This window comes from Martes martes, assembly GCF_963455335.1.
Source record: "Martes martes genome assembly, contig: scaffold_114, whole genome shotgun sequence".
In the NCBI taxonomy this organism is placed as follows: Eukaryota; Metazoa; Chordata; class Mammalia; order Carnivora; family Mustelidae; genus Martes; species Martes martes.
The window spans coordinates 74,698-102,444 of record NW_027666561.1 but is presented as its reverse complement, the minus strand read 5'-3'; the positions used below and the strand labels follow the sequence as shown (position 1 = coordinate 102,444).

Genomic DNA, 27,747 nt, shown 5'->3' with positions numbered 1-27,747 from the left:
TCATCTGACGGTCCGCCCACACCCGCTGACTCACTCATAATGGCCCCTCAGATGTCAGTTTCTTGCTAAGACATTTGGAAAAATTCCTGCTTCTGAATCACAAGCAAACACTATAATTCAACAATCTTCTCTGAGTTATTCAAGGAACTTCAGTGCGCTCAGAAGTAGAAGAATCAGGGGCGGACGAAATCAATGAAATCTCCGAGTCCTCTGTTTTTCTCGTAGTTATGTTTCATTTGCCCAGTGGAGGTGGGGGAGCTCCGTCTGACCACTGAGGGACATCTCCTGGGGGAAGTCTGTAAGCAGCCGATTTCGGGTTTCTGGGTGACACTTGGTTTTCCTTATCGTCTTCCTTCTGTTCCCATAATAGAGCCAAGTGTCATGCAGGAAAAGGCTCGCTAGCACCGTCTTCTCATAGACGGACGGCCACGGCCCGCCAGGGGAGAGATGGTGTTTCAGCAAAGGGTGAGCCTGGTTGTCCTTCTTCCTCATCCCGGGGTCCTCGTCGTGCACCATTATACCCACTTGGGAAGCTCTCGCTCCTGCCCTCTGCCTTCTTGGGCGGTGCTCACTAAATCCGCCCTGAGCCCCCATTCCCAACCTGCCTCTGCCACGGTCCTTCCTCGTGGAGCGAAAAGGAGTTTACCACTCGTCGCAGACGGCCACCTCTAATTCCTTGTTGCATTTCAGGGTTGGGGTCACCAGCCTGGCTGAGAACAGACTCTGGGGAAGGCCAGTCTCTCAAGGGACAGTTTACCTGCGCCCCGGAAAGGGACCATTTCTCTGGGTCTAGGAAACGCATGTACCTCCAGCACTGCCCTGGCTTGTGCTAAGTTGGCGGGCAGAGGAGAGCTCCTTCCTCCGGGGAGCAGGTCCCTTGGTAAATGAGGACAACAGACTAGAGACAGTGCGGACCCATTACTTGCCCCTCTGCTCTGTCCACACAGTTCCGAAGCCCGAGCGCAGCCCTCTGGGCTCTGACACACAGTGGGTTCCTAGGTATCCAGTGAACTGGGCTGTCCACACATCTACTTCCATCCTGCAAAGCCCATGTGGAAAACACTGCCTGCAAAGGGGTACTGGGGGCTAACCCCTGGCATGCTCTGTCTTCCCAGCAAGCTGGGACCCAGGGCCATCCTCCCATTTGACAGCTGGGAAAATTCAAGTTTCGGGAGGAGGTGGGCCTCCCTGAGTGCCCGGGGCTGCCAAGCCTCCTTGCCCAGACCTGTCCCGCCCCTCACAGTGGACAGCCACCCAGACTGAGTCAACATTGCCCGTGGAGCTGGGAATCAAAGCAAACAGGGTTCCTCTCCTCTGTTCCCCCTCCACCTTTTTTTTTCTTTTGCCAACTGCCCCATTAACAGAAAAACCTTTTAAGCGCCCATCTGGAAATCTGGCCCTTTCCCTCCCTGAGCAAACTAAGATGACCAAGAGGAATGTGCTCCAGGGTGGAGGTTTGGCGGGGGGCGGGGGGACCCCCAACACACTAGATCCCGCTCATACAGCAAAGAATGAACACAGGAAGGTCGAAAATGCCCTTTGCAGCCGCCCGGCCGGCCGCGGCTCCCGCGAAGAGCTCACGCGGCCGCCCCATCTGCAGTCCGTTCCCGACATCCAGCTTTCTTGGAACAGTTTAGACCTTCAGCCTGGACCACCTCGTAGGGGCCAGAGAAAAAAAGTCCTCAGGCACCATGCCCCCACCTCACCCGTCAGGGCACACTCGTGAATAAATACATTCTTGGCTTTAAGAGAACTTGCCATCCTGAGCAAGGCCGCTCGGCCCGGCGCAGCTACTCGCGCGCACCAACAGTTTCCCGAGGCCCTCTTCGGTATCAGGCACTGCGGGGACGCAAAGGTGAAAGGACGTGGGCAGCTCCTGGGCCTCAGGGAGAGGAGGCGTGAGGATTCGTAATTAGCAAACCCAGGGCGTCCCATGTGGTAGCTGTAAACTAGGTTCTGGCGCCGGCCCGGGGCTCCCACCCAGGCTGCTGCTGCGGTGATCCTGGGCTCAGGGGGTACGGCAGAGGGGCTGCCCCGGAGTTTCGCGTCTGACAAGCCGTGGGGGGGGGGGAGGGCAGGTGAGGGGTCAGAGGGAAGAGCAAAGAGGCGGAGGTAGGGGTGGGGTGGGGGGGGTGACGTGTCACGGAAGCTGAAAGGTTTATTCTGTGTATGTATTTATTTAACTTGTGAAAAAAAAAATCCTGCTAAGTACATGCACATTTCTTCCTCTTGAATTGACACTTTCTTCTCTTTAAGGTCGTGGGTGGGGTGGGGTGGGGTGGTGGGGTTTGGACCAGAAGCAGGTGTAATCATGTGGTCATTCAGATTGGAGTAGAAAAACATTCCAAACTCAGAGATGTTGCAAGAGTATCAGCTTTGCACTGCGCTTGCAAGATGCACCAATTGTTAACATTTTGCCCCATTCGCTTAACCCGCCCCTCCACATTCATCACATTGTTACTGTTCTTGCCCAACGGTTTGCCAGCAAGCTGCGGGCAAGGGGACTTTTGACCCTGAATATTTCCTACTATCTCTTGAAAACAAGAATTTCCACTTGTGTACCCCAGCCATGATCAAATTCAGAAAATACGATGTGGATACAATGTGATTATTTAATCCCCAAGATCTGTATTCAAATCTCTCAGCTGTCTTGGTTGTGTCCCATACAGCAACTTCTACCCTGGTTGTGTCCCCGACCCAGGGTCACGTGGAGCTCTCGTTCTGCATGTGGCCCATGAGGTCCCTGGACGGTGGACAGGAGCAGCCCTGGGCAGGCGCCCACGGGACAAAGTCCTTCCTCCCCACGTTGGTTTTCTCCTGCAGGGAACACTCCAGCGCCTTTCACTCTGTGTCTGAACTCCGGATTGGGAAAAGTGGAGGCTCTTTTCCAGTAAAAAGGCTACTACAGAGCAGTTAGTGACTTTCCGGTCTGGATCACTGACCTCCCATCTTGGGCCTCACCAGGCCTGGGGAAAGTGCACAGGGTTTAGGAGCTGCCTGTCATTCACAGTGATGATGGGCAGGGAGGGCCCCTCTGCCGCCGTCACCCGTCCATTCGGTCAGAGTCAGGGGAGGGAGCGCCCAGGGACTCGGGTCCGAGCGCCTGCAGTCCTGCCTTTGAATCCACATCCTGGGGGCCCATGTCCCCATCAGTCTCCTTCATTTCTGTATCCCTGCCTCCCAGCGTGTGCTCGGCACACGGCAGGTCCCTATCTGGAGCTGTTCCGAGGGTGGGGGCCCAGGGAGCTTGGCAAACACTGGAGAGAGGCCTGGAGAAGCAGGTGCCTGTTGGGGTGGCGGCCCGCTGTCTGGGGAGAGGTCCTGGTCTGGGCAAGAAACTCTGTTTCTGGAAGAGCAGAATTGGCACGTAGGGCAGGGGGAGAGCCACGCTGGCGCGAAGGTGCAGGCAGGTGGCCCCAAACCTGTTGACGGCCCAGAGTGGAGGCATCGGGGGCCCTGACAACACCGGCTTTCTGAGGACCAAAGTCCGGGAAAGGGGCTGGAGGGGAAGTGTGGGGCCACGCTGGGAAAGGCCTTGACGGTGAGTCATGGAGTTGAGATTCCGGCTCTTGACAGTTTTTTCCCCAAGTGCAGAAGAATCCCATGTGCCTTTGCAACTTTGGCCAAGTTCAAAGGAAACTTTCTCTCATTAACATTTTACTATTATAAATACTAATTATTTTTTTCCTATTAACATGAAAGTAGACAACATAAAAATAAAAACTGTCCACCCATGTTCCCCCAAAGGACAGCTCAGTGCTGCCAGTGACCGTGAGACCACCCCTCAGGAAACAGAGCTGAAGACACGGGAGCCATGGCCGGGTCTAAAGTGGGGAGGCAAAAAAATAAATAAATAAATAAAATAAAATAATAAAATAAAATAAAGCGGGGAGGGATGTCTCACAGGCTGTGTGACTATGAAGTCACTTCATGCTTTGGGATGTCATGGCCTCATCTGTCAAGCAATGGGTTTAGACAGAGGATTCCTAATAATATAACTCTCTCCAGAGGGAGAGCCCTCTGGAGGTGGTCCTGTCACCCCACGAGCTGGGAGCTGTGGCTTGGTTTTTGCGCCATGAGCCCCATCATCTGGGAGTCCCGAGCCAGTGCTGGAGCCCAGAGTCCGCCACAGCCTGGCCCACACCAGGTGCGAGACCTCCAGGCTCTGTGCATAAAGGCAGTCTTTGGTCTTGAAGTCTAGGAAGTGACTAGGCAATAATCTGTATTGGGAGAGGAAGAGACACCCCCTTCACCAGGGTGACAGGCAGAGAGCAGAAGAGAGTAGGGGCTGGACCTCTGGGTAGTGGACACACCCTTGGGTCAGTTATACTGGGACCAGCTTACTCAGCTGGTCCCATCACTGCAGTGACCAGAGTCGAGTTGGGCTCCCACCGGCCAAGGGCGGCTCTCCCAGAGACTGACGGTTCGTGAAGACCTTACACTTGGACGCAAGGATGCGTGAAATCGTACATATTCAGATCGGCCAGTGCGGGAACCAGATCGGAGCCAAGGTAAGGAAAGTTTGATTACTAGGACTAGCTTTCTTCCGTCCCTGGGTGTAGCCAACTAAGAACACATCCGCAGTCAGCGGGGAGGGCAGCAAGCCCAGGAGATCGCATGCACTCGCTGAACACTTGGCTTCGTTGACCGATGGCCACGGTGAAGGAGACGCAGGAGGTAGCACAGGCTACAAGGGTTAACCGAACTCATGTCAATTTTACCACCACGCCACTTAGGCCACGTAAGGGGGAACCTTGTTGACTTTCACCACCTTAGCAACGAACTTTCATATCTAAAGATGGTAGTTTGTACCTAAACAGTTTCCTAAAGTTTGTTGGGCAACTTTTTTTTTTTTTTAAAAGATTTTATTTATTTGACAGAGAGAGAGAGATCACAAGTAGGCAGAGAGGCAGGCAGAGAGAGAGAGAGAGAGGAGGAAGCAGGCTCTCCGCCGAGCAGAGAGCCTGATGCGGGGCTCGATCCCAGGACCCTGCGATCATGACCTGAGCCACCCAGGCACCCTTGTTGGGCAACTTTTTACATGATATCACTAAGATGCCTTTCCATCCCCTCCCTTGTTTGTTACAAAGTTTGAAGAGATCCACCTCTGTCCCACTCAGTAAGCTATCAGAGACTAAAGAGCTAACCCGAAATGTTTTGGGGTGTACTTGCCAAAATAATGAAAATGCGCTCTCTGGAATACACATGAGTGTGTCTCCTCCCCACCCAAATTTTTGTACGCGGTGCCGGATTCAGCGGCTGCTACTGAGAGATGACACAGCCCAACAGGTCTCCTACCCAAATTTCAACCCTAGTTTTACACACTTGTACTGTGTTAACAATCATCTGATGGTTCCTTTTGCCATTTCAAAATTACTGTCACTAGCAGGAATGCCATGAAGAATGCAATTGCACTGGGGCGCCTGGGTGGCTCAGTCGGTGAGCATCCGACTCTTGGTTTTGACTCAGGTCATGATGTCATGGGTCATGGGATGGAGCCCTACGTGGGCTCCGCACTTGGCACTCGGCAGGGAATCTGCTTGAAACCTTCTTTCGCTCTGCCCCCCCTCCCCGACTCTCGCTCTCTAAAGTAAATAAATACAAACAAATAAATAAATCTTTAAAAAGTTTTAATTGCATTAAATTTAATTAAAGTTAAAGTTAGCAGTTAATTTTTTTTTAATTTTTTTTTTAAGATTTAATTTATTTATTTAACAGACAGAGATCACAAGTAGGCGGGGGTGGGGCAGGAAGCAGGCTCCCCGCTGAGCAGAGAGCCCGATGCGGGGCTCCATCCCAGGACCCTGGGATCGTGACCTGAGCCGAAGGCAGAGGCTTTAACCCACTGAGCCACCCAGGCACCCTGATAGTTAAATTTTTAAAAAGTTAAATTTTAAAAATTGTGGTGAAACAACAGCATAAAATTCATCGTCTTCGTCATTTTTTAGTGTACAGTTCAATACTGTTAAGTATCTTCACAATATTCTGCATCCAGTCTCCAAAATGCCTTTCCTTTAGCAAAATTGAAACTCTGTCCCCATTAAATACTAACTCTCCATTCCCCTCCACACATAGCCCTTAGCACCCATCCTTCTACTGTCTACGAATTTGAATTTTTAAAAAATTTATTTACTTATTTAGAGGATGTGAATGGAAGGTGGGGCGGTGGGGGGAAAGGCAGAGGGAGAGAGAAGCTCCAACAGGCTCCACGTCCAGCCCAGAGCCCAACATGGGGCTCTATCCCATGACCCCAAGATCATGACCTGAGCCAAAATCAAAAGTCAAATGCCCAACCTACTCAGCCACCCAGGGACCCCCGAATCTGAACTCTTCTAGGGACCTCACAGAAGTGACATCGCACAGTATCTGCCCTTCTGTGTCTGGCTTATGTCACTGAGCATTATGTCCTCAAGGCTCAACCACACTGCGGCCTGTGTCCAGATGCCCGTCCTTTTCACGGCTGAGTAACAGTCCATTGCGAGGACAGGCCACACTTTGTTTATCCACGCATCTGTCCGTGGACACATGGGTTGTTTCCAACTTTCGGCTTTTGGGAATAAGGCGGCTTTGAAAAACTGGTCTTTTAATGCAGGTGTTTAAGACCTGGGGCAAAGAATATCACTGCTTGAAAAGAAGTTGCTCTCTTTCTGTGCTGCGGTGATGAGATGTTCCTAAGTGGAACACAGAGAGAAGTGGGAGGCACCAGCCCCGGCACTTTGAAGTGGGAAGATAATCTGGAGGGAGGCGTGGGAGGGGAAGTGCAGCGTCCAGATAGGGTCTTAGCTTTTCCTCTGGCATCGTGTTGTCTGGTCCTTAGAGCCCTGGCGACCACTTATTATTTGGGGCCATTAAGAACTGTGAGAGACATTTAGTTTGCAGTGTTAGAGAACTTATTAATTCTTTTTTTTTAAAGAGGATTTTTTTTTTTAAAGATTTTATTTATTCACTTGATAGAAGACACAGTGAGAGAGGCAACATGAGCATGGGGAGTGGGAGAGGGAGAAGCAGGCTCCCTGCTGAGCAGGGAGCCCGATGTAGGGCTCGATCCCAGGATCCTGGGATCATGACCCGAGCCGAAGGCAGACGCTTAATGACCGAGCCACCCAGACGCCCCCAATTTATTTATTCTTTCAGATCCTGAACAGTGCTGGTAAGTTACTATAAAATAGAGTCTGGTTAACGAGACCATGGCCAGAGCAGGGCCATCACTTCTGATATGGCTGGGAAAACACCCTGGGGGATTTTAACATAAATGAATATATTTTCATTGCACTTGAATATGTCCTTCTCTAGGGCAATGAAAGGGGCCATCTCAGTAACTGTTCCCATGCTAAGAGCTCTGCACACAGCTATATTAATAAATACCGTATGTGTGATTGAAAGTGTCGTATGTTTCAAACAGTTGGAAGAGCTGTGTATCATCTGGAATCGTGTGCCTGCCTGATCATGAAAAACGCACGTGGCTAAAACCCGGGCCCGGATGTCCTAGTTATGGGGTTTTTGGAAAACTGCATGAAAATAAATCCCCAAGTGAAGGAGATATTATTGTGAGATCAGACAAGAATTCAGTCTGTTTTCATTTAATGGGATCTATACTTTACTAGCTTGAAGCACTAGAAGGTGAAATTAGAGATACCCGGTCTGAAGTGAGTTGTAAAACGACAGCTTTAATGTCTACCACAGCCTCCATTTAGTAGGAGCAAAATCCAATTTAATATTTGATGTGTCGGCATTTTATTTAAGGCGTTCAGGTGGGTATAAAACACAGTCTTCATATTCATGTTTAGTGGCGGCCAGAGCAAATGACCCCGTGGAGCGGGCACTGACAAAACGGGCCTGAAGGCACGTCTGGGGAAGGGGCGGTCAGAGGGACCCCTCCGGGCAGGCCCCGCAGCCCTCCCTTCCTGTTGCTCCGGTCAATCCGCTGGCTCACGGGTACCCTCCTGCCCTTTTCTGGGGTCCCTCCGGACACGGACCTCCCCTCCTGCTGCTTTCAGTTCTGGGAGGTGATTGGCGAGGAGCACGGGATCGACGCGGCCGGGAGCTACTGCGGGGACTGTGCCTTGCAGCTGGAGAGGATCAGCGTGTACTACAACGAGGCCCATGGTAGGACGCTGTGCTCTGCTGGCGGTGCTCGCCTGCCCCGGGAGCCTGGGCGGGGGTGAGGTCCGGGAGGCACAGCGGGATCCTAAGACTGGAGGGTGTCCGGGGCCGGAGTGGGGCAAGGGCCCGGGGAAGAAGGCACTGAGTGGTTCAGACACGTGTCTGAACCCCCGCTGCCCAAGCACCAACCTTCCTGTTTAGATGAAAATCTTAAATGAAAACCGGAATCCCTTCGAGCAGAGGCAGGATCTCGGTCATCGGCGAGACAACACAGCAGCACGGAAAATGATGGATAACGTATTTCCAAAGTATCTTATAGATCTGTGCACTTGTTGGGGTCAAGGGTATTACTTCAGATGTCTTTCTTCTAGAAATACCTTTCTCCTGACAGGGATCACAAGGCTCTGTTTTGATGAAACATTAACTTCTAGAAAAACGCCAGTTTGCTGACTTCTTCCTACTTTTCTACACAGGTAAGAAGTATGTGCCGCGGGCGCTGCTGGTGGACCTGGAGCCCGGGACGATGGACAGCATCCGATCCAGCAAACTGGGAGCTCTCTTCCAGCCGGACAGCTTCATCTACGGTAGGTTGTCCCGGCAGGGCCCCCCGGGAGGAGGGGCCGGTGCCTCCTAGCGGTGCCCCCCCCCCCCCCCCCCCGCCAGCCCGGTAAGCGGCCTCCCTCGGCGCAGGTAACTCTGGGGCCGGCAACAACTGGGCCAAGGGCCACTACACGGAGGGCGCCGAGCTGGCCGAGCGCGTGCTGGACGCCGTGCGCGGCGCCAGCGAGGCCTGCGACTGCCTGCAGGGCTTCCAGCTGGTGCACTCGCTGGGCGGCGGCACGGGCTCCGGGATGGGCACGCTGCTGCTGAGCAGGATCCGCGAGGACTTCCCCGACCGCATCGTGAACGCCTTCAGCGTGCTGCCGTCGCCCAAGGTGTCCGACACGGTGGTGGAGCCCTACAACGCCGCGCTGTCCCTGCCGCAGCTGGCGCAGCACGCCGACGCCTGCTTCTGCATCGACAACGAGGCGCTCTACGACATCTGCCTGCGCACGCTCAAGCTGGCCGCGCCCAGCTACGGCGACCTCAACCACCTGGTGTCCCTGACCATGAGCGGCGTCACCACGTCGCTGCGCTTCCCGGGCCAGCTCAACGCCGACCTGCGCAAGCTGGCCGTGAACATGGTGCCCTTCCCGCGCCTGCACTTCTTCACGCCCGGCTTCGCGCCGCTCACCAGCCGCGGCGGCCGGCAGTACCGCGCGCTCACCGTGGCCGAGCTCACGCAGCAGGTGTTCGACGCGCGCAACGCCATGGCCGCCTGCGACCCGCGCCGCGGCCGCTACCTGACCGTGGCCTGCATCTTCCGCGGCCGCATGTCCACCAGGGAGGTGGACGAGCAGATGCTCAGCGTGCAGACGCGGCACAGCGGCTGCTTTGTGGAGTGGATCCCCAACAACGTCAAGGTGGCCGTGTGCGACATCCCGCCCCCGGGGCTGAGCATGGCCGCCACGTTCATCGGCAACAGCACGGCCGTGCAGGAGCTGCTCGGCCGCGTGGCGGAGCGCTTCTCGGCCATGTTCCGGCGGAGGGCGTTCGTGCACTGGTACACCAGCGAGGGCATGGACGTGGGCGAGTTCGCCGAGGCCGAGAGCGACATCCGCGACCTGGTGTCGGAGTACCAGCAGCTGCAAGACGCCAGAGCGGGTCCAGAGGACGACGGGGAGCTCGCGGGGGACGCGGACGCGGAGATGGAGCCGGAAGAGGCGCCGCGCGAGCCTCGCGGGGCCCTGTGAGGTCTGCAGCAGCCCCGGCCCGCCGGCTCCCCACGGGGCGCACCGGTGTCCGCACGCGCGCAGGGCGCAGGGACCGGGACCCGGGAGGGAGCTGGGGGCGCTGGGGGCCTTCGGGCATTGGCTAACCTTCAAAGACTTCGCTCTGCGCTGCACGCTCTACTAACTTTTTTTTAATTAGCAAAGTGCATTTACCGGGAAGCACAGCACCTTTGTTTCGCGGAGCTGCTCGGGCAGTTACTGCACGCGCAGCGCTGCGCTGTGGATTCGAGGACGTGGGCGCAGGGTGCAAGCCGCTGGCTGACGTCCACTCTCTACCCTCTCCTGGCGCTGAGAGCACCCTGGAACCCCCGCGTGGCACCCTTGCGGAGAGTCATACCCCAGCTTCTGTCAAGAGCGTTGCCCAGCATCCCACCTCCTGGTGCTCGCTGGCCTCTTGAAAGCCAGGTGACTAATTGGTATGTGGGGAGCTGTGCGGCCGAGGCCAGTGTGAGTCAGCATCCACTAGTGAATCGTGTAGACCTGGTGGGCACGTCGGCGAACTCACTGGAACGGGAAAAGGGGTTGGAAAAAGAAAAAATGGCAGTGCTTTTCACCAAAATACCTGGCCACCCCCGCCCCCACCCATGACGGGCTGAAGTCACCAAGCCTGATCCTGATTCTCTGCTCTTTGTTTCTGAATAGCCAGCTGTTAACATAGACGTTTGCGTACTGTGGATACTGTTTCTAAAGGGTGCTGGATTCTGGGAATTCATTAATCACCATTTTCGGTTTTCCTTGTAAAGGCTCTTTCAAAATGCCCTTTTCACTTTCATTCATAAACACCTGAAAGCCCTGGGTAGACTCTGCTCTTTGGGAAAGGGCACCGGGTGCGCCGGGCAGCCATTCAAATGCAGGAATCCGGCCGCTGCCGCAGTGTCCTTCCTCCTCACGGAGGACGCGGTCTCATTAGGGAACTTTTACAGTTCAAATTAATTTGCAGAAGTTGCCATAAATGTTTGCATGATGACACAGCTTTGACCATTACCCGAGTTTAATCTGCTCACATTACAACAGACCAGATACACAGGAGTGTAATCAAATCATCCATAACTTTCTAATTACGGTTTACCTATTTCTGACATACGCACAGCCATGCCTTCCGGGGCCATAAGAGTCTTAAAGGCCTTCTAGAATTACCACTGAGCTCTCCTATTTGATCCATGGGCAGCCGGCAATGGGAAGAGAGTCTGACCCTCCCTGCAGAAAATATTTACTTGCAGGCAACTGGGGTGCTCGTCTCCCCGATTCGTGTCTGTAATCTGCAGCAAGGAAGCAGGAGAGCGGATGACACCGGCTGCTCATTCGAGAAACGTCACTCCACGTGTGCATCGTGACAAGTGACGAAAATATATACAGAGAGAAAATGAGGTCCTGTCGGCATTGTGACATGCCTTCTATTTACACTTTAGAAAAGAAGTTTTAAACACTTTTTTCTTGTGGCTCAAGCACTAAAAGCAAAAGAACATTTATTAAGAAAATGTAACTATATACTCAGTTTGAAGTTCATAATTTCTCAGAAGCTAAAAAGACTCATGACCTTTGATGTTATAAGAATTTACACACGCTTCCTCTAGCACTTTCCTTCTCAAATCTAAAAAGGCAATCAAATGGATACAAGGAAGGATGCAGATCTAAATTAAAAAAACCCTGCTGATTTATATTGCTGTCAAGATTTTTGTTTGCTCAATAGTAATCATTAAAGTACAAGGAAATTCAATTTTAAATGGCTAAATTGCTTTATTTCAGACTAAATAAATTCCTTTTCTTGGAGCCTAACCACCCAGACTGATTAATTTGAGTAGTTAAAAATATTTCAAAATGTATCTCACCATCCTACTCTTTTGTATGGTAGAAATAGAACACACACACACAAACAAAAAAACCCACTAGAAACCAAGAGAAATCTGTCCCCTCAGATTTTGAGGAGCCTATTCCTTTAGCGGTATGGTTGCCATGGCGACACTGGTCTCAGTGACAGAGACATGGGATCAGAATCTCAGAGCTTGTCCAGTTCCTTCACTTCACACACAAGAACCCTGCACGAGCAGAGATTGATGATCCCTCAAAAATCACTCAACTACTTAGTTTAATACCCATAGCCAGGTTGGATCAGGGTCCCCTGGGCGTCTGGACACAGTAGTCCTGCCAGGTGCCCAGAAGGCCTTGTTACTGGGAAGTTTACTTTCTCCCAGTATCAGTTCAGGATTTTTAAGCAGAGAGGCTCAAACAATCTCGGCTGGGCAGTGAACTTCTCTTTTATTTAGCTGCTGTACCCCTTTCCCCATCACCAGCCGTGGCCCTAAGTCTCACCTTAATTACCCTATCTGCCATCGATGACTTCTCTCTAGTTACCCAGCTGCAAAGAATTCAGCCCTTTGCCCATGAGCTTTGTTCGTCTATGAAAAAAGGCCCGACAGCCTTGAGATTCATTGATTCCTAGCCCTGTAACGAAAGATCCTTCCTGGTACCTCGATCATGGGGACCGCAGTGCTGACGGCTGAGGTGCCCTGACTTTAGAACAGCAGACCGGCCCAGGCAAAGAGCTCCCGGGGGGCCCTCAAGTGGCTACTGCCCAGTGGCCTGGCTCTCAGACTCCAACCAGGAGCTCCTCCTTGCCTGTCCTGGGCCAAGAATTAAATAAAACCTCCAGGTCAAGTGTCCCGGGGCAGGAAATCGCCTGCAGAAGGTGGAGAACAAAGACATTCTCTCGGGCACCTCCTCCTCACGGCACTGCTCAGGGGCCCCCGAACTTATTGTTGGCCTAAGTACCAAGGGGAGAACTGGTGCTCGTATAGATCTGAACCGTGTCTCAAAATTTCCCGTTCAAATTTATTTCTCCATTCTCCAAAACAGCTCAGATCCAGCAGCTAACTCTGCAGTGGGTGTTTTACTCAGCGGAGTGCTTCCAAGTTTCAAAGGAAGATAAAAACAAAACACTTGCAACAAGTCTTCACGCCTGAGCATTTAATGAAGAAGAGAGTCACTATGCAAACACCATGGGGCAGCTGCCATCCTCATGCCTGAGATGTGCAGGCAAAAGCTCCAGAAGCCAGGTACTGGGCGGCTCGGCCTGTCTCCCGCCTCCCACAGGGAGTGCTCTCAGGACAGAGATTCATTTACAAAACAATGAAGCACATTTCTTGCTGAAACACATTAGTAGTTCTTCTCCACAGGTTTTAAGTGTACAATAAAAAATGAAGACCGCAATCTACTGTTTTTTTCTTCTAATCTATGCTTTTGGTAATTATTGTCATTTAGGCAAATGGCTAAGCCAGCTGCGTGGGAGAGCCCGGCCGGCGGGTAATAAGCCACCCGCCACTTCTGCAAGTCGAAGATAAGGGACAGTGAGAGCCTCAACGAGAGGCTAATTTTGTCAAATGATATGAAAAAGAGAACTTTCTATCCTGACACATTTAAAACATCTTTTCTGTTTCCCTCTGCTCACCAGATATTAAACCTGCTTCCCCCAACCTTAAGAAACTGCAGTTCCTAAGGTCCTAAATCCAGCAGGTGCAGAGAGCTCCCACGAAGACAAAGTCCAAAGGAAAACAAAAACCAACAGCAAGAGTGAACCATATTTTAATTTATTGGCATTGTCAATCTAGAACAAGACAAGGATTTTTTTTTTCCATGCAGGGAGATCGTTTTCAATCTGTTGTAACATGGACCCACACATCTTCACCTTGGAAAATGTAGCATTTCAAGCTTTACCCAGGGTCTAGGAGGAAAGAAAATGCAACAATTGCTAGTCCTTTGTGTTTTCTTAAAAATCCAACACGAACATGGCAATGACTTCCCTGTCACGAACTGTGTAATATAACTTTGGCGTCACTTCTGATGTTGACCCTTGACTCTTGACTATAAAACTGCTGGTTCACGTGCATGGCCTTAGCTGAACAGGAACTTCCCCTATAAGTCGAACCAAGTACTCTCTGGGCAATAAAGAAACTAGTCTGCTTTTTGAAAACACTGAAAGTCCCCTGTGCTCCAGGGGCGGGAGCATCCCCTGCAGGACATGCAGAGAGCAGTTTTGTGTTGTTTACTGGAGTGGGACACTACTTCCTGACCCCAAGGACATCACAAGGTCGAAGGAGCTCGATGTGGAGTTTGGCTTGGCTCCGCTGCAGGCGCTCAGTGATTTTCTCAGCCAGCTAGGTGTTGAAACAAAACCACCCAACGTAAAACCAGGTCTCATTACTTAGAATTATGAGACGAGACAGAGAACCCCTAGAAAAAGGGATACATTCAAAACGCCGCATCTTCAGACCCATAATAAAATATTTACTAATTCAAAATGGAAATGAAAAGTGCTAAGGGGAGATAGCGCCAGTAAGTACAACTGCTCATAACCACGAGCTGCCGAAGCATCCATACTGATCACATTTCCTTGCCTCTGCAGGTCAGATGCCTTTAAAAAAAAAAAAAAAAAACACAAAAGAAAATGAAATCTGAAAAACACCTCTCTTGTTATTTGCCTTGCTTCTCTTTGAAATAACAATGTCAAGAAAGAGGCTTAGAGATCAAGTCACTTTAGTAGTTGGAAGCACAGAGTCAGAACTGATCTACTGTACAAAACTCTTTTACTGCACAGGACATAACTCTACATGGCTCACATCTCTGGAGAAGTAAAATGAACCGAGGCCTGGGACAGAACCATAAATTGAGCAGAAACAGTTGTCACTGCAGGGTCCTGCAGATGCTCCTGCTCTGTAAAATTGCAGGACCCTTGCCTGTGCTTATAGCCCTCATGCTCAGGAAGTAGTCATTTGTGAGAACATTAGCAGATGTGGGGGAAATGAAGATGCAAAGAACTGCAATTTGTCACGCCCCTGAACCGTTATGTAACTCCAACAGCGATTACAGAAAGCGGGGAGTTTATCCTCCAAATTATTTGATGTTGTGCAAAGGAAACTGATTTAATTAAAATAAGATGGCTCTTCACCTAAGCACTGCTAAATGAGCTGAAAATCAATGTGCCAATCACTTCTGCTTGTCAGGGCCTGAAATGAGATTCCTTTATGATGCCACAGGACTCCTATCACTTGTATGCTTTAAGTCATTGCCCACTAACATCTGAATGTACTGACTGACCAAAAAATGGACAGAATTCAAAACTAAAACTGCTTCATTTTGAAAGTACTCTGAGAACTTAAGGTGCAAGCTTCTAACAAACCAGTAACTTACAGATTACTCTTTTTTCAGTTTCACAATTTTTACGGTGCTGCCAGAAGTCTTCTCAGCATTTGCTTTGAACTCGGCCTTCAGTGCATCTCTCACTGCTTTTGCACAGATCTGGGAGTACCGGATGTAGCTGGGAGGAAAGGAAAAATGATACAAAATTAATGATCAATGATCCAGCCAGGCTGGTCGTTGTTACTGTGTGTTTTTTTTTTTTTTTTCCTTTTTCCATACTTTAAATTTTGGTTTGATTGTACATTATCATGGAACTGGATTTAAAAATGACAAGTGCCAGAAGCAATCTACAGAGAGAAAAAGGCCAGAAAAAAATGTACCAAAGTCTTAGCAAGTATTAGGATGGCTCATCTTTGGTTTTTCTTCTTTATACCATCTTCTCTCTTTAATACATGCTAATTTAAAATAAAAAAGACTCTTAGTGATTCTTAAAAATCCCACAGCAGAAGAAAAAGACCAAATGTTGTTATGAGAGGCTACAAGTATAATAATAATAATATTACAATTTCTCTACTTAAAATTTTTTCCTTATACTATTCTTACAAGGTAAAATACATACAATTAAAAAAGAACTACTTTGAATTTAAGAGTTCTGATTATTTAAAGGTTTTCTTGAAAATACTGGATTTTGTTTCCCAAGTCTGCTACTGAAGACACTTCCCAATCAAGGTTTCTAAATGAAACCAAAAAGTCCTTACAGAACACCCTCAATTCTAATAAAATATCTAACAGCCTGCTTCCTGTTTGGTAGATGGACTCCCCCATCAACATCTTATTTTCCAAAAAATGTCAGCTCACTTTTTACACTTTTTGAAAACAGGAAGGGGGTGGGGAGTACTACTGTCTATTTTCCCATGTTTCAGATTTGTTTTTTTGGGCCAGAGGCAGGCGTTCCAATGCCTCCCGGGGTGCTGACTAATTGGGCTGACCTTCAAGGCTGCTCGAGCTTTTCCACTACTTCATGCACCTGCAGACACAAGAGGATGAAACAGGCCGCTGCTGCCGCCCCACCGACGGCTGGCAGGACAGTCGGGCAGGGCCACCACACCTGTCCGAGTAGCTGCTTAGGAAATGGTCCCTGTTACCGGACCGTCCACCTTCCACCCGGACAAAACTGTGCTTGACCCCACGAAGGGGCGACTCTAGTCAAGTCACGCGGGGAGCGCCCCAGGCCGAGGCGCATGGCCCAGGGGCTGCACGAAGCCACCAGATGTGAGGGCGGCGTCCACAGCTCCCCCGTCCCTGGAGGTCGTGTCGTCAGACGGGTTCCACGCGTGAGCTTCCGAGCGTCCCCACTGCCCTCTGTGCCGTGCGCCGAGAGCCCGCTGCCCTTTCGCCGGGAGGGCGGCCCGACGGCGACGGGACCGTGTGCAGTAACGACGCGTGTGTGCCGGACACGCAGGCCCGGGCCGGGGTCACGCGTGCAGGCCTCAGCCCCGGGGCTCTGGCGCCCCGTCGGAGCCGGGGGGTGGGGGCACCGCAGGTGCTGGGCCCGCCGCGCACCCGCCGCGCTCTCGAGACGCCCCCGCCCCCACCCGGCCGTGCGCCGCCATCTTGGGTCCAAGCTCCCCGGCCCCGACCCCCGCCGCGCGCGGCGTGACCTCCGACCCCGGGCCGCGCCGCGGGCTCCCCGCAGCCCCGAGGAGCGGGTCTACCTGAGTCCAGCCTGTCGCCAGTAGGCCACCATGATGTCGCGAGGGTGGGCGCGTCGGGTCGAATCACGAGGACGCCTCAATGTCGGCTCGGCGCACGGCCCAGCGGCAGGAAGGTCAGGCCTGGGAACCGGAAGAGGCGGGACTCCGGACCTGCCAATCTCGCCGCCTCTTGCCCCGCCCGCCCTCCCGAGCAGCCCCTGCTGCCCCGCCGCGGAATCGCCCCGACGCCGGGAGCCAATGGGGGCGGGCGGCCGGGGCCTCGGGTACCAATCCCCGCGCGGGCCGGCCGGCCGCGCCCACCGATTGGCTCCGCGGCTGCCCCGAGCGTGTGCCCCTCGGGCTTCCGTAGTAGCCCGGCGAAGCGGGGGAGGGTGAGGGGGCAGAGGGGGGTCGCGCGGGGCAGGGTTGTCCCCGCAGCCCGAGGTCATGGCCGCGCCCCGGAGTCGGCGGGGAGCACTTGGCCCCCTCCCCCGAGGGGCAGCGGGCAACGGCAAAGCCGGCCCGGACAGCGCGCGGGCCTCCAGGGTCACCCGCGACGTGCGACGGCCTGGGCTGGGCGGCACGGGCGGGGGCGGGGGGCGCAGGAGCGCGTTACAAGTAGTTTTCAGAAACTAGACACCGAACTCCCATGGTTAATGCTGGGTGGGGTCAGACGCGCCACAGGCCGCGTGTAATCTAGAGACCCTGTCCCTGTTCAGTCCCCCCAAGACATCCGCTTGCCGGCTACGGAGGTTTCAACCTACCAGCTACTTCACTACACTGGAAAATGAAAATTCCTAGAATTTTATCATTAGAGCAGGATAAAAAAAATCAAACAGGATAAATATTTGTTTAGAAATCTTTTTATCATTAGGGCATTACACCTTTTTCAGAACAAGTATAATTTACAGAAATTATACAAAGCAACTTTTAATCAAAGATCAATATTTTGCTATGTTTCGTTTAACTGAAATGTTATTTCATTTGTAAAAACCATCTCCGGTTACAAAAAATAATCAAAAACCTTATTGGATTGAAGTTGCTTTTACAAATGTCCTAAGAAGTCTTAAGCTAAACAACATTTTAAGTAGAAAAACAGTAATTTTTAAATAGTTTGCTATACCATTTCTGTGGTTTATGTATATATACTAACTGGTTTCCTTTACAGGAAACCTGATGAGTTTATTACATTAGCACGGTAAGATAAAGGCAAGAGCTAATCGCCTTTTAACAAAAAATACTCTGTGCAACAACTGCAAGTATCAAAGATAGTCTTTCCTGGTCCGTAACTGCTTGCTACAAAATACGAAATACATTTACTGGATTGTTTTCCAGACTGCAGCTGCCCCTTAGCATCCAAAATCGATTTCCCACAAAAGCTGCAAAGCAATTCACATAGTGGTTGGTTTAGGTCAATGCTTTTCTTCTCATTATTATTCCTTTTTCTTCCCCACCGCCCCCATCCCCCGCAGTTGCACTGTATTATTAAAAACACTAAGTACCTGGGATTTATGCTTCAGAAAGACATCGTTTGAGTAATTTCAAATGACGTACAGCTCTTCATGTGAAAAAGATGTTTTGTGGTCACAGTTACTTCAAAAAGTAATTATATTCAAATAACCTGACATATCATGCTTTAGCAATTACAGAGCCATGATTTTGACACATGGCAATTTATAAGTTAGGCAAATGTGAAATGCTAAAAGATGTGAACAGCTGTTCTTCTGTTTAAGTTTAGAGTGCTGCAAAATTCCGGTAATGACTTTATTTTTTCAGTGAACATCACCAGCCCACGGTATAGCATACTAAGTCATAAAGTACAAATCCAAGGAAGGTAATACCTTTCCTAAGTTACAAAACTTTGGCAAATTAATACAGTACTCTTTAGCAGGCTAAAATCCTTTTTTGTTTGCTTGTTGGAGTCATGTATTATTTTAGTGATAATTTTCACTTCCAAAAATGTCATTTAAGTACCAAAACAAAAAACACTGTGGTTCTTAATGGTGGTTTATAGAAGGGCAAGTTATTTTATACAAATTACTATGTTTTCTCAAACTAGACTTTCTCCTTTTACAGAGCATTTCCTCATGCAAGCTCTTGCAGCTTACCATAGCAGGGTAATTGTAGGTGTTTAGGTGGCTCTGCTTTTTTCTGGGGTTGGTCCAAAGCCAGGTAGTGTTCCAATGCATGAAAAGCTTTACAATTCTACCTTAAAGGAGATTTAATACGCCAATATGATTTTCCAAGTACTTTTCAAAAATTGTTAAATTTTCACATAAATACTGGAATACTCAAAATCAGCTGGTCATTTCAAACAATACTACTTTCAGATGATCCCTCTTATTTAGAGACCCTGAACATTCTTTGTTTTAATCAGAAGTCCTACAGCTTTTCTTCGGCTTTTTTAATAAAAAACAAAACAAAAACAAAAAAAAACCACCCCTCTACCTAAAATACAGTTTTATTTTTTAAATAACAAATAAATATACTGCCAGTTTGCAGAGACCTGGGGGGCAGATGTCGGGTACTGATTTTCATCCTCATTTCTCTACAAACGCTGCTGCTGCCATTGGTGTCCTTATGCTCCCCCTCGCCGAAGCCGTCAATTCTTCAATCTCAGCATTTAATTTATGTATTACCCATTCCATTGCTTCTCGGCCCTTAAAAAAATCCAACACATCTATTGTTACCAAGTGAGAGCAAAGCATGTATCAAATAAATGGCACATCAGGAAGTAACAAGGAGCAAATACAAGTATAACTAAACCTCACCAGAATGGATGGTTTCCGTCCTTGTTTTTTCTTTAATATTACTTACCAAATATTGAATACCTTGGGCAACTGGAAATTGATCTATAAACTCATTTTTATTTTGCACGCAAAAGATGTTCTCAAAATAATCTATAATTCAACGATCGTGATCATTTCATTTCTGATTAGAGTGATCCCTTTTTGGGGGATCAAAAGGTCAAACCCAGTTTTTTGGTTTGGGGTTTTTTTTGTCCATTATTTTAAAGCAAAGTCCTGTATGAGGCCCTGGAAGATGTGGTCCCTAACTTCCTCTTCAACTGTTCTCTCCTGGTGCTTCATGCAAGTCCTTGAGGAAATAAGAAGCATTTCCTGCTTCCTCTCTCAGGGCCTTTGCATATGCGGCCCCTCTGCTGGAGAGGCTTCCTGGCACACCCCTAACAACCAACACGCCCCTCATTCGGCACTCAACAGAACACTCAAGAAATACTTGTATCTCTGTGTACTTTTCCTTTCCTTTAAAAAATTTTTTTTTTTTTTTTTAAAGATTTTACTTATTTATTTGACAGAGAGAGAGACAGCACATAAGCAGGGGGAATTGCAGGCAGAGGGAGAGGGAGAGGGAGAAGCAGCAGGCTTCCCAACAAGTAGGGAGTCCAATGCAGGGCTTGATCCCAGGACCCTGGGATCTGGACCTGAGCGGAAGGCAGATGCTTAACCCACTGAGCCACCCAGGCGCCCCTACTTTTCCTTTTCTAATGATGTAATTAATGTTGCCTTCTTATGGGGTGCCTGGGTGGCTCAGTGGGTTAAGTCTCTGCCCTCGGCTCAGGTCATGATCTCAGGGTCCTGGGATAGGGCCCTGCATCAGGCTCTCTGCTTAGCAGAGAGCCTGCTTCCCCCTCCCTCTCTTCTGCCTGCCTCTCTGCCTACTTGTGATCTCTCTCTGTGTCACATAAATAATATCTTAAAAAAAAAAAAAAGTTGCCTTCTTAATACCACAAGGGCAGTATTCCCTGCTGTATCCCTAGTCTAGCCTAGCGCTTCGTCTGGTACAGAGAAGGCATCTCTAAGTATCTTTTGGCTGCCGAATGATTGATTACCTTAAACATGTGTTATAATAGAGTGCATTAAGAATCTCTTTCTCTAAACTTAAATTGTTTTAAATCATTCATTCTCCAAGGGGCAAAATTAGTTTGGGGTAGGGAGAGGTGGAAATATCTCAACTCTCTTTATGTACATAGTATATTCATCCTTTCATCCATCTATCCATGGTGTTAAAAATACTTTTCACGGTGGTTGTTAAGAGTAAAAAATGCCTAAAACAAACTGAGGATTGCAGGGCAGAGAGGATAATGAAAAAGGTTGAGAATTGGTGTTTTAAACAGTGGCAATGACATATCACCAAGCACTTCTGATGTGCTGGGCCCTGGGCACATGCATTCCGTATGTTATCTCATTTACTCTTCATGAGAGTTACCAGCCCAACTGCTAAGATGGCTAACTGACCTCCACTTCACAGATAGAAAACTGAGGCACAGAAAGGTTAACTTAATTGTCCAAGCTGGAAGGCTGGTAAGAGTTATGGCTTGTGCACAAATCCCGGGGTGCTAGACTGCAAAGCCAGTGCAAGAAACAGCCTAGATGGGTTCTCAGCGCACTGCGGCCGAGAGTCAGTTTGCCAGGACACACACGTTCAGCACTAAGCTCTTTCAAGACAAGAAACCCAGGAGTAACCATTAGGGAGCACTCTGACTTACTTTATTAGCATTTGAAGATATTGTACTTGCCATGAGTCCTTCAAGGTAACTGCTGAGACTGACTCCTTTCACAGTGATTATGGCTTCTTGAGTCAGAACAGTTCTGGAACAGAAGCCATTCACACAATTTCAGAATGACCTTTCATTTTTTAAAGAAATATATGATTAAAAAAAAACTAAAACACCCTGTAAGTTTTTCAACACATTTTTTACTCACTTTTCTGGGTCCTGAGGATGTGGTTTGTATATAAGTCTCTCATCTACTGAAACCATATTTGTAAATGAAATCTACAGAATGAAAACAAAACAAATCATTTTAGAAACCACAATGAAAAGCATTTGCAAATTAATTCACAACTCAAAAATCTTGCTAGGTAAATACACAAATAACAAATAAACCACTTTGATATTACTGCAAATACAGAACTTAAATTTCACTATTCACTGCTTCCTTTTTATTATAAAAATAATATATATGACCAAAGCATGACAGCAGTAATATGCACACAATCCCAAATTCATTTTATTGGGTGCTGTCCCCTAGATACAAGAAGTGGCCTCACCACTCCAGGGAGGGGCAGGAAAAGAAAACACAGCATATCACTACTGATTTCTTAAGCTACGCTGAAGAGCCTATATTCACCTGCACATCAACTATAAAAGAGAAAAAAAAAATTAAGCTGCTAGTTTAAAATCAAAACAAAAGTGAGCCCCCACTTACGTTAGTAGATTTAAGTTCCATTGTCTTCTCTCCAGGATCAACTACAGAATGTTCCTGCACGTATGTTTTCGTTCTTGCAGCACCAATGAGCTAAATAAAACACTCACAATTAGTAATCAGAGGAAGAGGGATTTCTTAACAAGTGTATCAATATATGAAGGTAAAAATGTGTTAATATCTTGAACCAAAAAATCTGTTTCGTAAAAAAAGCAGGAGGAATCAGACAAAGGTCAGAAAGGAGGCCCGTTTGAGGGTAACAGGAATTCACACACCGTGAATGAGACGAGACTGCCAGGGACAAAAACCCTTCCCAGAGGCAGTCAGCGGCCAGGCCAGGGAGAACGCGTGCAGTATAAAGCGTATCCTGAAACCGCCAAGGTGTGACAAGGGAGCCCAGAGCCTGAAATGCGGAAATCAGAATATTCGGGTAAACATGGCATCTGGAGAAAGGAGAGCTCGAGAATATGTCAATATTTTCCTAGAGCAGTCTTGAGGGAGAGGGTGCTGCAGCCTCGTTCTCCAGACAGAAAAACGGCCATCTCTTGACGGGGGATAATGCATCCCACCCAGCGTTGCTCCCGGGCTCCAACCCCAGCCAACCTCCTGACACTGTTCGTTTCTGTGTCCCCACTGTCTCACACAGTGGTTTGCGCAAAGAAAGGAATCAGGGCATTCCTGCTGAAAAATGTGTCCTTTAGTTTTCTGAGTGGATGTACCTTCCCCAAGGAGAGAGAAAACTGAGTCTGCTTATCATACCAGAGTCCTCTCACACTGTAATCATCTGGCACTCCAGTTTCTTGCTGGTTAAATTGGCTCATTAAAGCCGGCTCCCATGTAATGGAACAGAATTCCTGGGTTGGTTTTTTTTTGTTTGTTTTGTTTTTTTTAGAATTCCTGTTTTTCAATGTATAGGCAGGAGTCTCAGACCTTGGAACAACTTTGGCATAGCAGAGCCTGAGAACATGCTCCTCATTTAGTGTCATGACCCATCACTGACCACAGCCACTGTCAGCTAACCATTGCCACCATCCCATGGCTTCCAGATCTTACTACTGGTCTGAAGTGGCTGGCAAAAGCAGGAAAAGCAGAACAGAACTCCTTTTAGATTACAGAGCATTAGCTGGCTTCCTTCAGAAGGTTTTATCAGGCGCCTTCATGAAGACTGTAATAATATTTCCAATTCATTATACACTCATAACTCAAGTTTATTATAATACAATTTGAACTGATGCAAAAATGACATTCAGAATCGGCTCCCACAACCTATTTGAAATTATAATGTGGTTTAGAAAACTTCTCTACAGCAGTCACATTTCCACAGGAATAAAGACACACTTACAGATTTCACAATGGAAGGCAGTCCCCACTCTGTGCTGAGAAGTCTATGGCTATGCAGCTTTCCAGAGGGATCCACGTGTCTGTCCAGCACATCAACCCCAACCACGCTCGGGTTCATAGGGTTTGGGTATTTCTGCATTGCGGCTGTCGTAACGGTTTCCCACGGGTGGCTGCCGACATGAACCAAAAACCAAGCATTTGAAAAATATGCATATAAATTAAACTGTTTTTATAACCCATCAAATCATTCTTTACAGTTGAAGTTTAATTAGTTTAACTAGGCAAAATTATTTTCTGAAACATTGACTAAAAGATGATTTGGGGAGCTCAATTTCCATTTTGAATATGTACAGAATTCGGTATTTTCCCAGCACACAGGCTGAATGGTACAACTGAGGTCTATAAAGATATAAATAGCCTATAACACATTAGAGTTTCTTACACAATCTTTCCTATTTACCCACGTCCACTTTCACATGTAAATTTCGTTTCTAAGAATCACTAATTCACAAAAATCATTTTAAAAAAACATGTTCTGTGAAAACAAGCAGAAGAAAATTGTTATTACTATGTCCGGCCCCAATTCCATAAAGCTATAAAGATGTAACGGAAGTAAAAGAACTTACAGACACTGTAAATTCTTCTAGGGATTACAAAAAGATCCAAAGTATTATTGATTTAAATACTGTAAATTAAAAATATATTTTTTTCTATATTACGGTAATAAATAACAGTGGCCCCTCCAGTCAATCTTTATCCATTGCTCTCCCCAAAGGAGTGATTCTGATTTGTTTTGAAAAGGTCACTCAATACCATGAAGTGTTTTTAAGGCGCTTCTAATATACTCTTTTCTCATGTTCTCTCTTAAAATTATCTTCTTGAAAAAGCCCATGTGATGTACATTTGTTCACTTCACAACTTGTGTGAATAAGATGCTGGTACAAAAGCCATCCTTTTCAAAAGAGCCCCTTATTAAGGACAATGAGTATTGGAGGTGATTGAGCCCGCCTGCAGTCTGACGCCACCCCATCTGCGCGCTCTTGTCTTTGTTGAAAGGAGAAAAGAGATCTGGAGAGAATGTTTCAAACCACACTTACTGATAAACCACACAGCATTACTTTTTATTTTTCTAAAAGCAAAATAGATAGGCCATTAATCCAGTTCAACTTCTCAGAGAACTAAGCCCAACAACTACTTCTTGCCAATAGAGGGACAATCTCAACACCATTCATTTCCCAGAACTGTGGACAGCCAGTGACATTATTTTTAATGTTTTCATTTTTGCTATTATATAAAAGAACCTCATTCAGTTTTTAATCTCGAGCCTTATTCAGCAATCAATGCAGGTACATAAGGGAGCTACTCCGTAAATCTAAACACTCCCCACAAATAGAAGTGATACAGGCCGAGCACTCAGACTGTAACCAAGGCAACTATCTAAAATGAAAATCAGACGAACCCTGTCCCTGTCTCAGTCTAGTCATACACTAGTTAGCTGGCTTCCTTGCGCTTATCTCTTCCCCCCATCCCCTCTAAAAAATTAATAATTGCACATGGCTTCGGGGTGGGTATGTATTATTTGTAACATAGTCCTTCTCTACTCTGAGCCAACTTGAAAACACTGGTGTTGCGTTAACTTGAACTAAGACTGCCTTATGAAACATAATTAGTTCAAACATTACAAAGGATGCATGTTAAGAATCTTCCAGCAATTAATCTGAACCCTTCTGACGCAATCATGTGTGAAAAGACCCTACACCGGAAGATACTCAGAAGGACACCAAAGGGCAGGCAGAACCTTACCCACCTGCCCAGTACCTTCACCTGTAAGATCAGGGAGGCGGACATTTAGGTCTACTTAACTCCAGACAGGCAGCAACAACGTCTTGATTCATCTCCCGGTATGTAACCGATTCAAAGAAGAGTGCTGGGACACGATGGGCATTCCTACTTGTTGAAGGAGCCAATGAATGGCTTCACCTGGATGCCAACTATATGGAAAGTCTCAGAAGGACGTGCTGAACGTGTACAGGTGAGACAGAGAATGATGGCTTTGATATTATAGACAGCCGTGTCCTTAAGAAACACTTGGCAACAGTAAGATTTGTGAGGGGAGATGGTCACTTCCATTCCAGGACTGGGTCTGAGGAGCCCACAGGACGAGTGAGCAGAGATGTCTGCTAAGACCTGAAAACACAGGTCTGAGGTTTGAGAGGCTGGAGCCCGAGGTAAGATCCGGGTGCCCTAAGTACGCTTGTACCAGCTGAAATCCTGACTGCAAAGCCCAGATGACTGGGGCACAATCAGGATCAGGGCTGCTTCTCCCAGGACAGGTGCAGCATTTGTCTGAATGTGTCTGTCTTCTGAGAGGAGGATCCCAGAGCTTTCATGGAATCTCAGAGAGGTCTGTGGCGAAAAGATTAAGAATCGCTGATGACATTCAAGACAAGAAGGCCACTACCAGAATGTCCCTGAACACGGACACTGAAGGGGAAGAGGGAACACGGGAGAGAGTGCAGGATGAGAAGTGCCTTAGGGGAGACAGAAAAAGGAGATGCCAAGTTCGAAGAACTTCTGGAGCGCTGACATGGAGGACCGCCAGCAGGCAGCGGCTATGAGCCCGACGGCCGTAAAGACTGTGACCAGACAGAGACCACCAGGGACATCAGGCCTTCTCAGAAAGACTGTGAGCACTACGGGGAAAAGGAATCCTCCCCCTGATTTTAACGTTCCACCCTTCCCAGGGCCCCGTGGGCTCTTGCACGAGTCTGATCCACTAGGTACGCAGGGTTTAAGACGTCTTTTAAAACTGCCCCCAGGAACACGGTTTAAAAAAATCAAACGTTGAAACTAAAACATACTGTAAAGCTACGAGAATCAGAACAGTGTGGCAGCAACGGCAAGATGGGCGGAACAGAGCGCCCGGCTCGGAAATGGACTCAAACGTCAATCACACTGGAGCTCGGGCGTTAGGGGACACCGGGAGTCAGGGACAGGAGGGCGGAGGGTCCGTGGGGAGGGCTGCCGTCCGTCCACTGTTAGGACTCCCGGCTCCTTCACGGAAGGAGAAGACAAGACACAGCCGCTTACACGCGCTCGTCTGTATCCGGAATCACGGACCCGGAAGGGGCCTCAGTCACCGACACCCAACCGTAAGGACAACTGTGTCACTATGAGCCCCTTCTGACCAAGAGGTGTCACTGAGCGTGGCCGCGAAGCCCCGCTCGGGCCCCCGCACCACCGCCTTCCGCGTCTCCCACGACGGGCGGCCCAAGGTCACTCGGTATGCGGGAGCCGGCGCTGGACCTTGGACTCCCACTGCCACAAGGCTCCGCTCCTCAGGTCACGACCTGCCAGGAAAGTTTCGCGTCCCGGTCGCCCAGCTCCCCCGGGACGACGCTCCACCCCGAGGCGGCGGGGCGGCCGGACTCCCGACAGCGCCCACGCTTCCTGCTCGAATCCGCGGGTCCCCGTCCCACCGGGTTCGGCACGGCCGGGAGAGGCACCAGGGGCCCGTCACACCCCGGGTGCAGTCGAGGACCTCGTGCCGGGCGAGGCCCCCACCAGCCCCGGGACCTCCCCGGGGCCGGCCCGCCAGTGCCCGTGTCCGGACCCCCTCCCGGCCGGGGCTGCGGCGAGGCCGGAAGTCCCGGGCTCTCTCCACCGCGGGGGCCGCAGCCCTCGAGTCCCCGCCCACCCGGGCCCCGTGGGACTCAGACCCAGCTCCCCCCGCCACTAGGCCCGACGCCTGGAAGTTTCCTGAGGGGCGCCCCGGCCTCGCCACCACTCCGGGCCCGAACTGCCCGCCCACGCTGCCCCTGCCCCGTACGCATCGCCGACCCGTCCCACGCCCCAAACTTACTCAAAGACGTGCTCCGAAGTCCAGATCTTCATGGTGCCGGCAGCCTGCGCGGTGTCCCGCCGGCGCTAGGGGACAATAAGGCAGAAAAGCCACACTTGCCCCCGCCCCGCCCCCCAGACACCCCGCCGGCCGCGCAGCGCGCACGCGCCGTCGGGCCCGACGCGAGGGACGTCCCGACGCGCTGCCCCACGCCCTATCCCGGCCCGGGTTTTGCCCCAGCCTAGCGCGCGGCGCAACGAAACCCCGCCCCTTAGCGCCGGGCGCAACGCGCCGGCGCAGTTCCGGGGCAGCGCCCGGGGCCGCCGGTGTGGGCGCTGTGCTGCGCAGGCGCGGCACGCGGCCGGCTGCCCGCCCCCTCGCGGGCGGCGCGGGGAGCGCTGACCTCTGCACAGAGTTGGGCCGGGCCCAGAGGGTTCCTGCGCGCACTGGCCGTGCTTTGCTCGCGTGCTAGTTCCCTTGCGCTGCCAGGCCTGTAGGCCCGCCTACACGGACAGTACTGTGCTGTGTAGTTGAGCAGATGTTCATGGCGCCTCCTTAGAACATTCCTACAACTCCGA

At 49.7% G+C, this 27,747-nt stretch overlaps 3 protein-coding genes across 6 annotated transcripts; 1 reads left to right on the top strand and 2 right to left on the bottom strand.

Moving 5' to 3' along the window:
* Positions 1-4,454: 4,454 nt before the first annotated feature.
* On the top strand, positions 4,455-9,896 carry TUBB1 (tubulin beta 1 class VI; the record flags this gene model as incomplete). The annotated part of the gene is made up of 4 exons (XM_080831483.1): positions 4,455-4,511; positions 7,998-8,106; positions 8,577-8,687; positions 8,794-9,896. 4 exons carry the CDS (start codon positions 4,455-4,457, stop codon positions 9,894-9,896), a joined length of 1,380 nt encoding a protein of 459 aa, XP_080687609.1.
* A 3,602-nt stretch (positions 9,897-13,498) lies between these two features.
* ATP5F1E (ATP synthase F1 subunit epsilon) lies at positions 13,499-17,016 on the bottom strand. Of its 2 annotated transcripts, none has more exons than XM_080831484.1 (3): positions 16,784-17,016; positions 15,120-15,246; positions 13,499-13,653 (listed from the first exon to the last, which is right to left on the bottom strand). In XM_080831484.1, the coding sequence occupies exons 1-2, from the start codon at positions 16,813-16,815 to the stop codon at positions 15,123-15,125; spliced, it is 156 nt and encodes a 51-aa protein (XP_080687610.1). In that variant the 5' UTR covers positions 16,816-17,016; the 3' UTR covers positions 13,499-13,653; positions 15,120-15,122. The 2 variants fall into 2 exon arrangements, with proteins under 2 accessions (XP_080687610.1, XP_080687611.1); XM_080831485.1 differs by having other exon boundaries at positions 13,499-14,343; positions 16,784-16,934.
* Positions 17,017-19,207: 2,191 nt separating this feature from the next.
* PRELID3B (PRELI domain containing 3B) lies at positions 19,208-27,342 on the bottom strand. 3 transcript variants are annotated; one of them, XM_080831479.1, is made up of 6 exons: positions 27,191-27,342; positions 23,330-23,498; positions 21,991-22,080; positions 21,487-21,557; positions 21,270-21,372; positions 19,208-19,422 (listed from the first exon to the last, which is right to left on the bottom strand). In XM_080831479.1, the coding sequence occupies exons 1-6, from the start codon at positions 27,220-27,222 to the stop codon at positions 19,303-19,305; spliced, it is 585 nt and encodes a 194-aa protein (XP_080687605.1). In that variant the 5' UTR covers positions 27,223-27,342; the 3' UTR covers positions 19,208-19,302. The 3 variants fall into 3 exon arrangements, with proteins under 3 accessions (XP_080687605.1, XP_080687607.1, XP_080687606.1); XM_080831481.1 differs by lacking the exon at positions 27,191-27,342 and adding an exon at positions 26,517-26,630; XM_080831480.1 differs by lacking the exon at positions 27,191-27,342 and adding an exon at positions 26,419-26,520.
* Between the last annotated feature and the right edge of the window lie 405 nt (positions 27,343-27,747).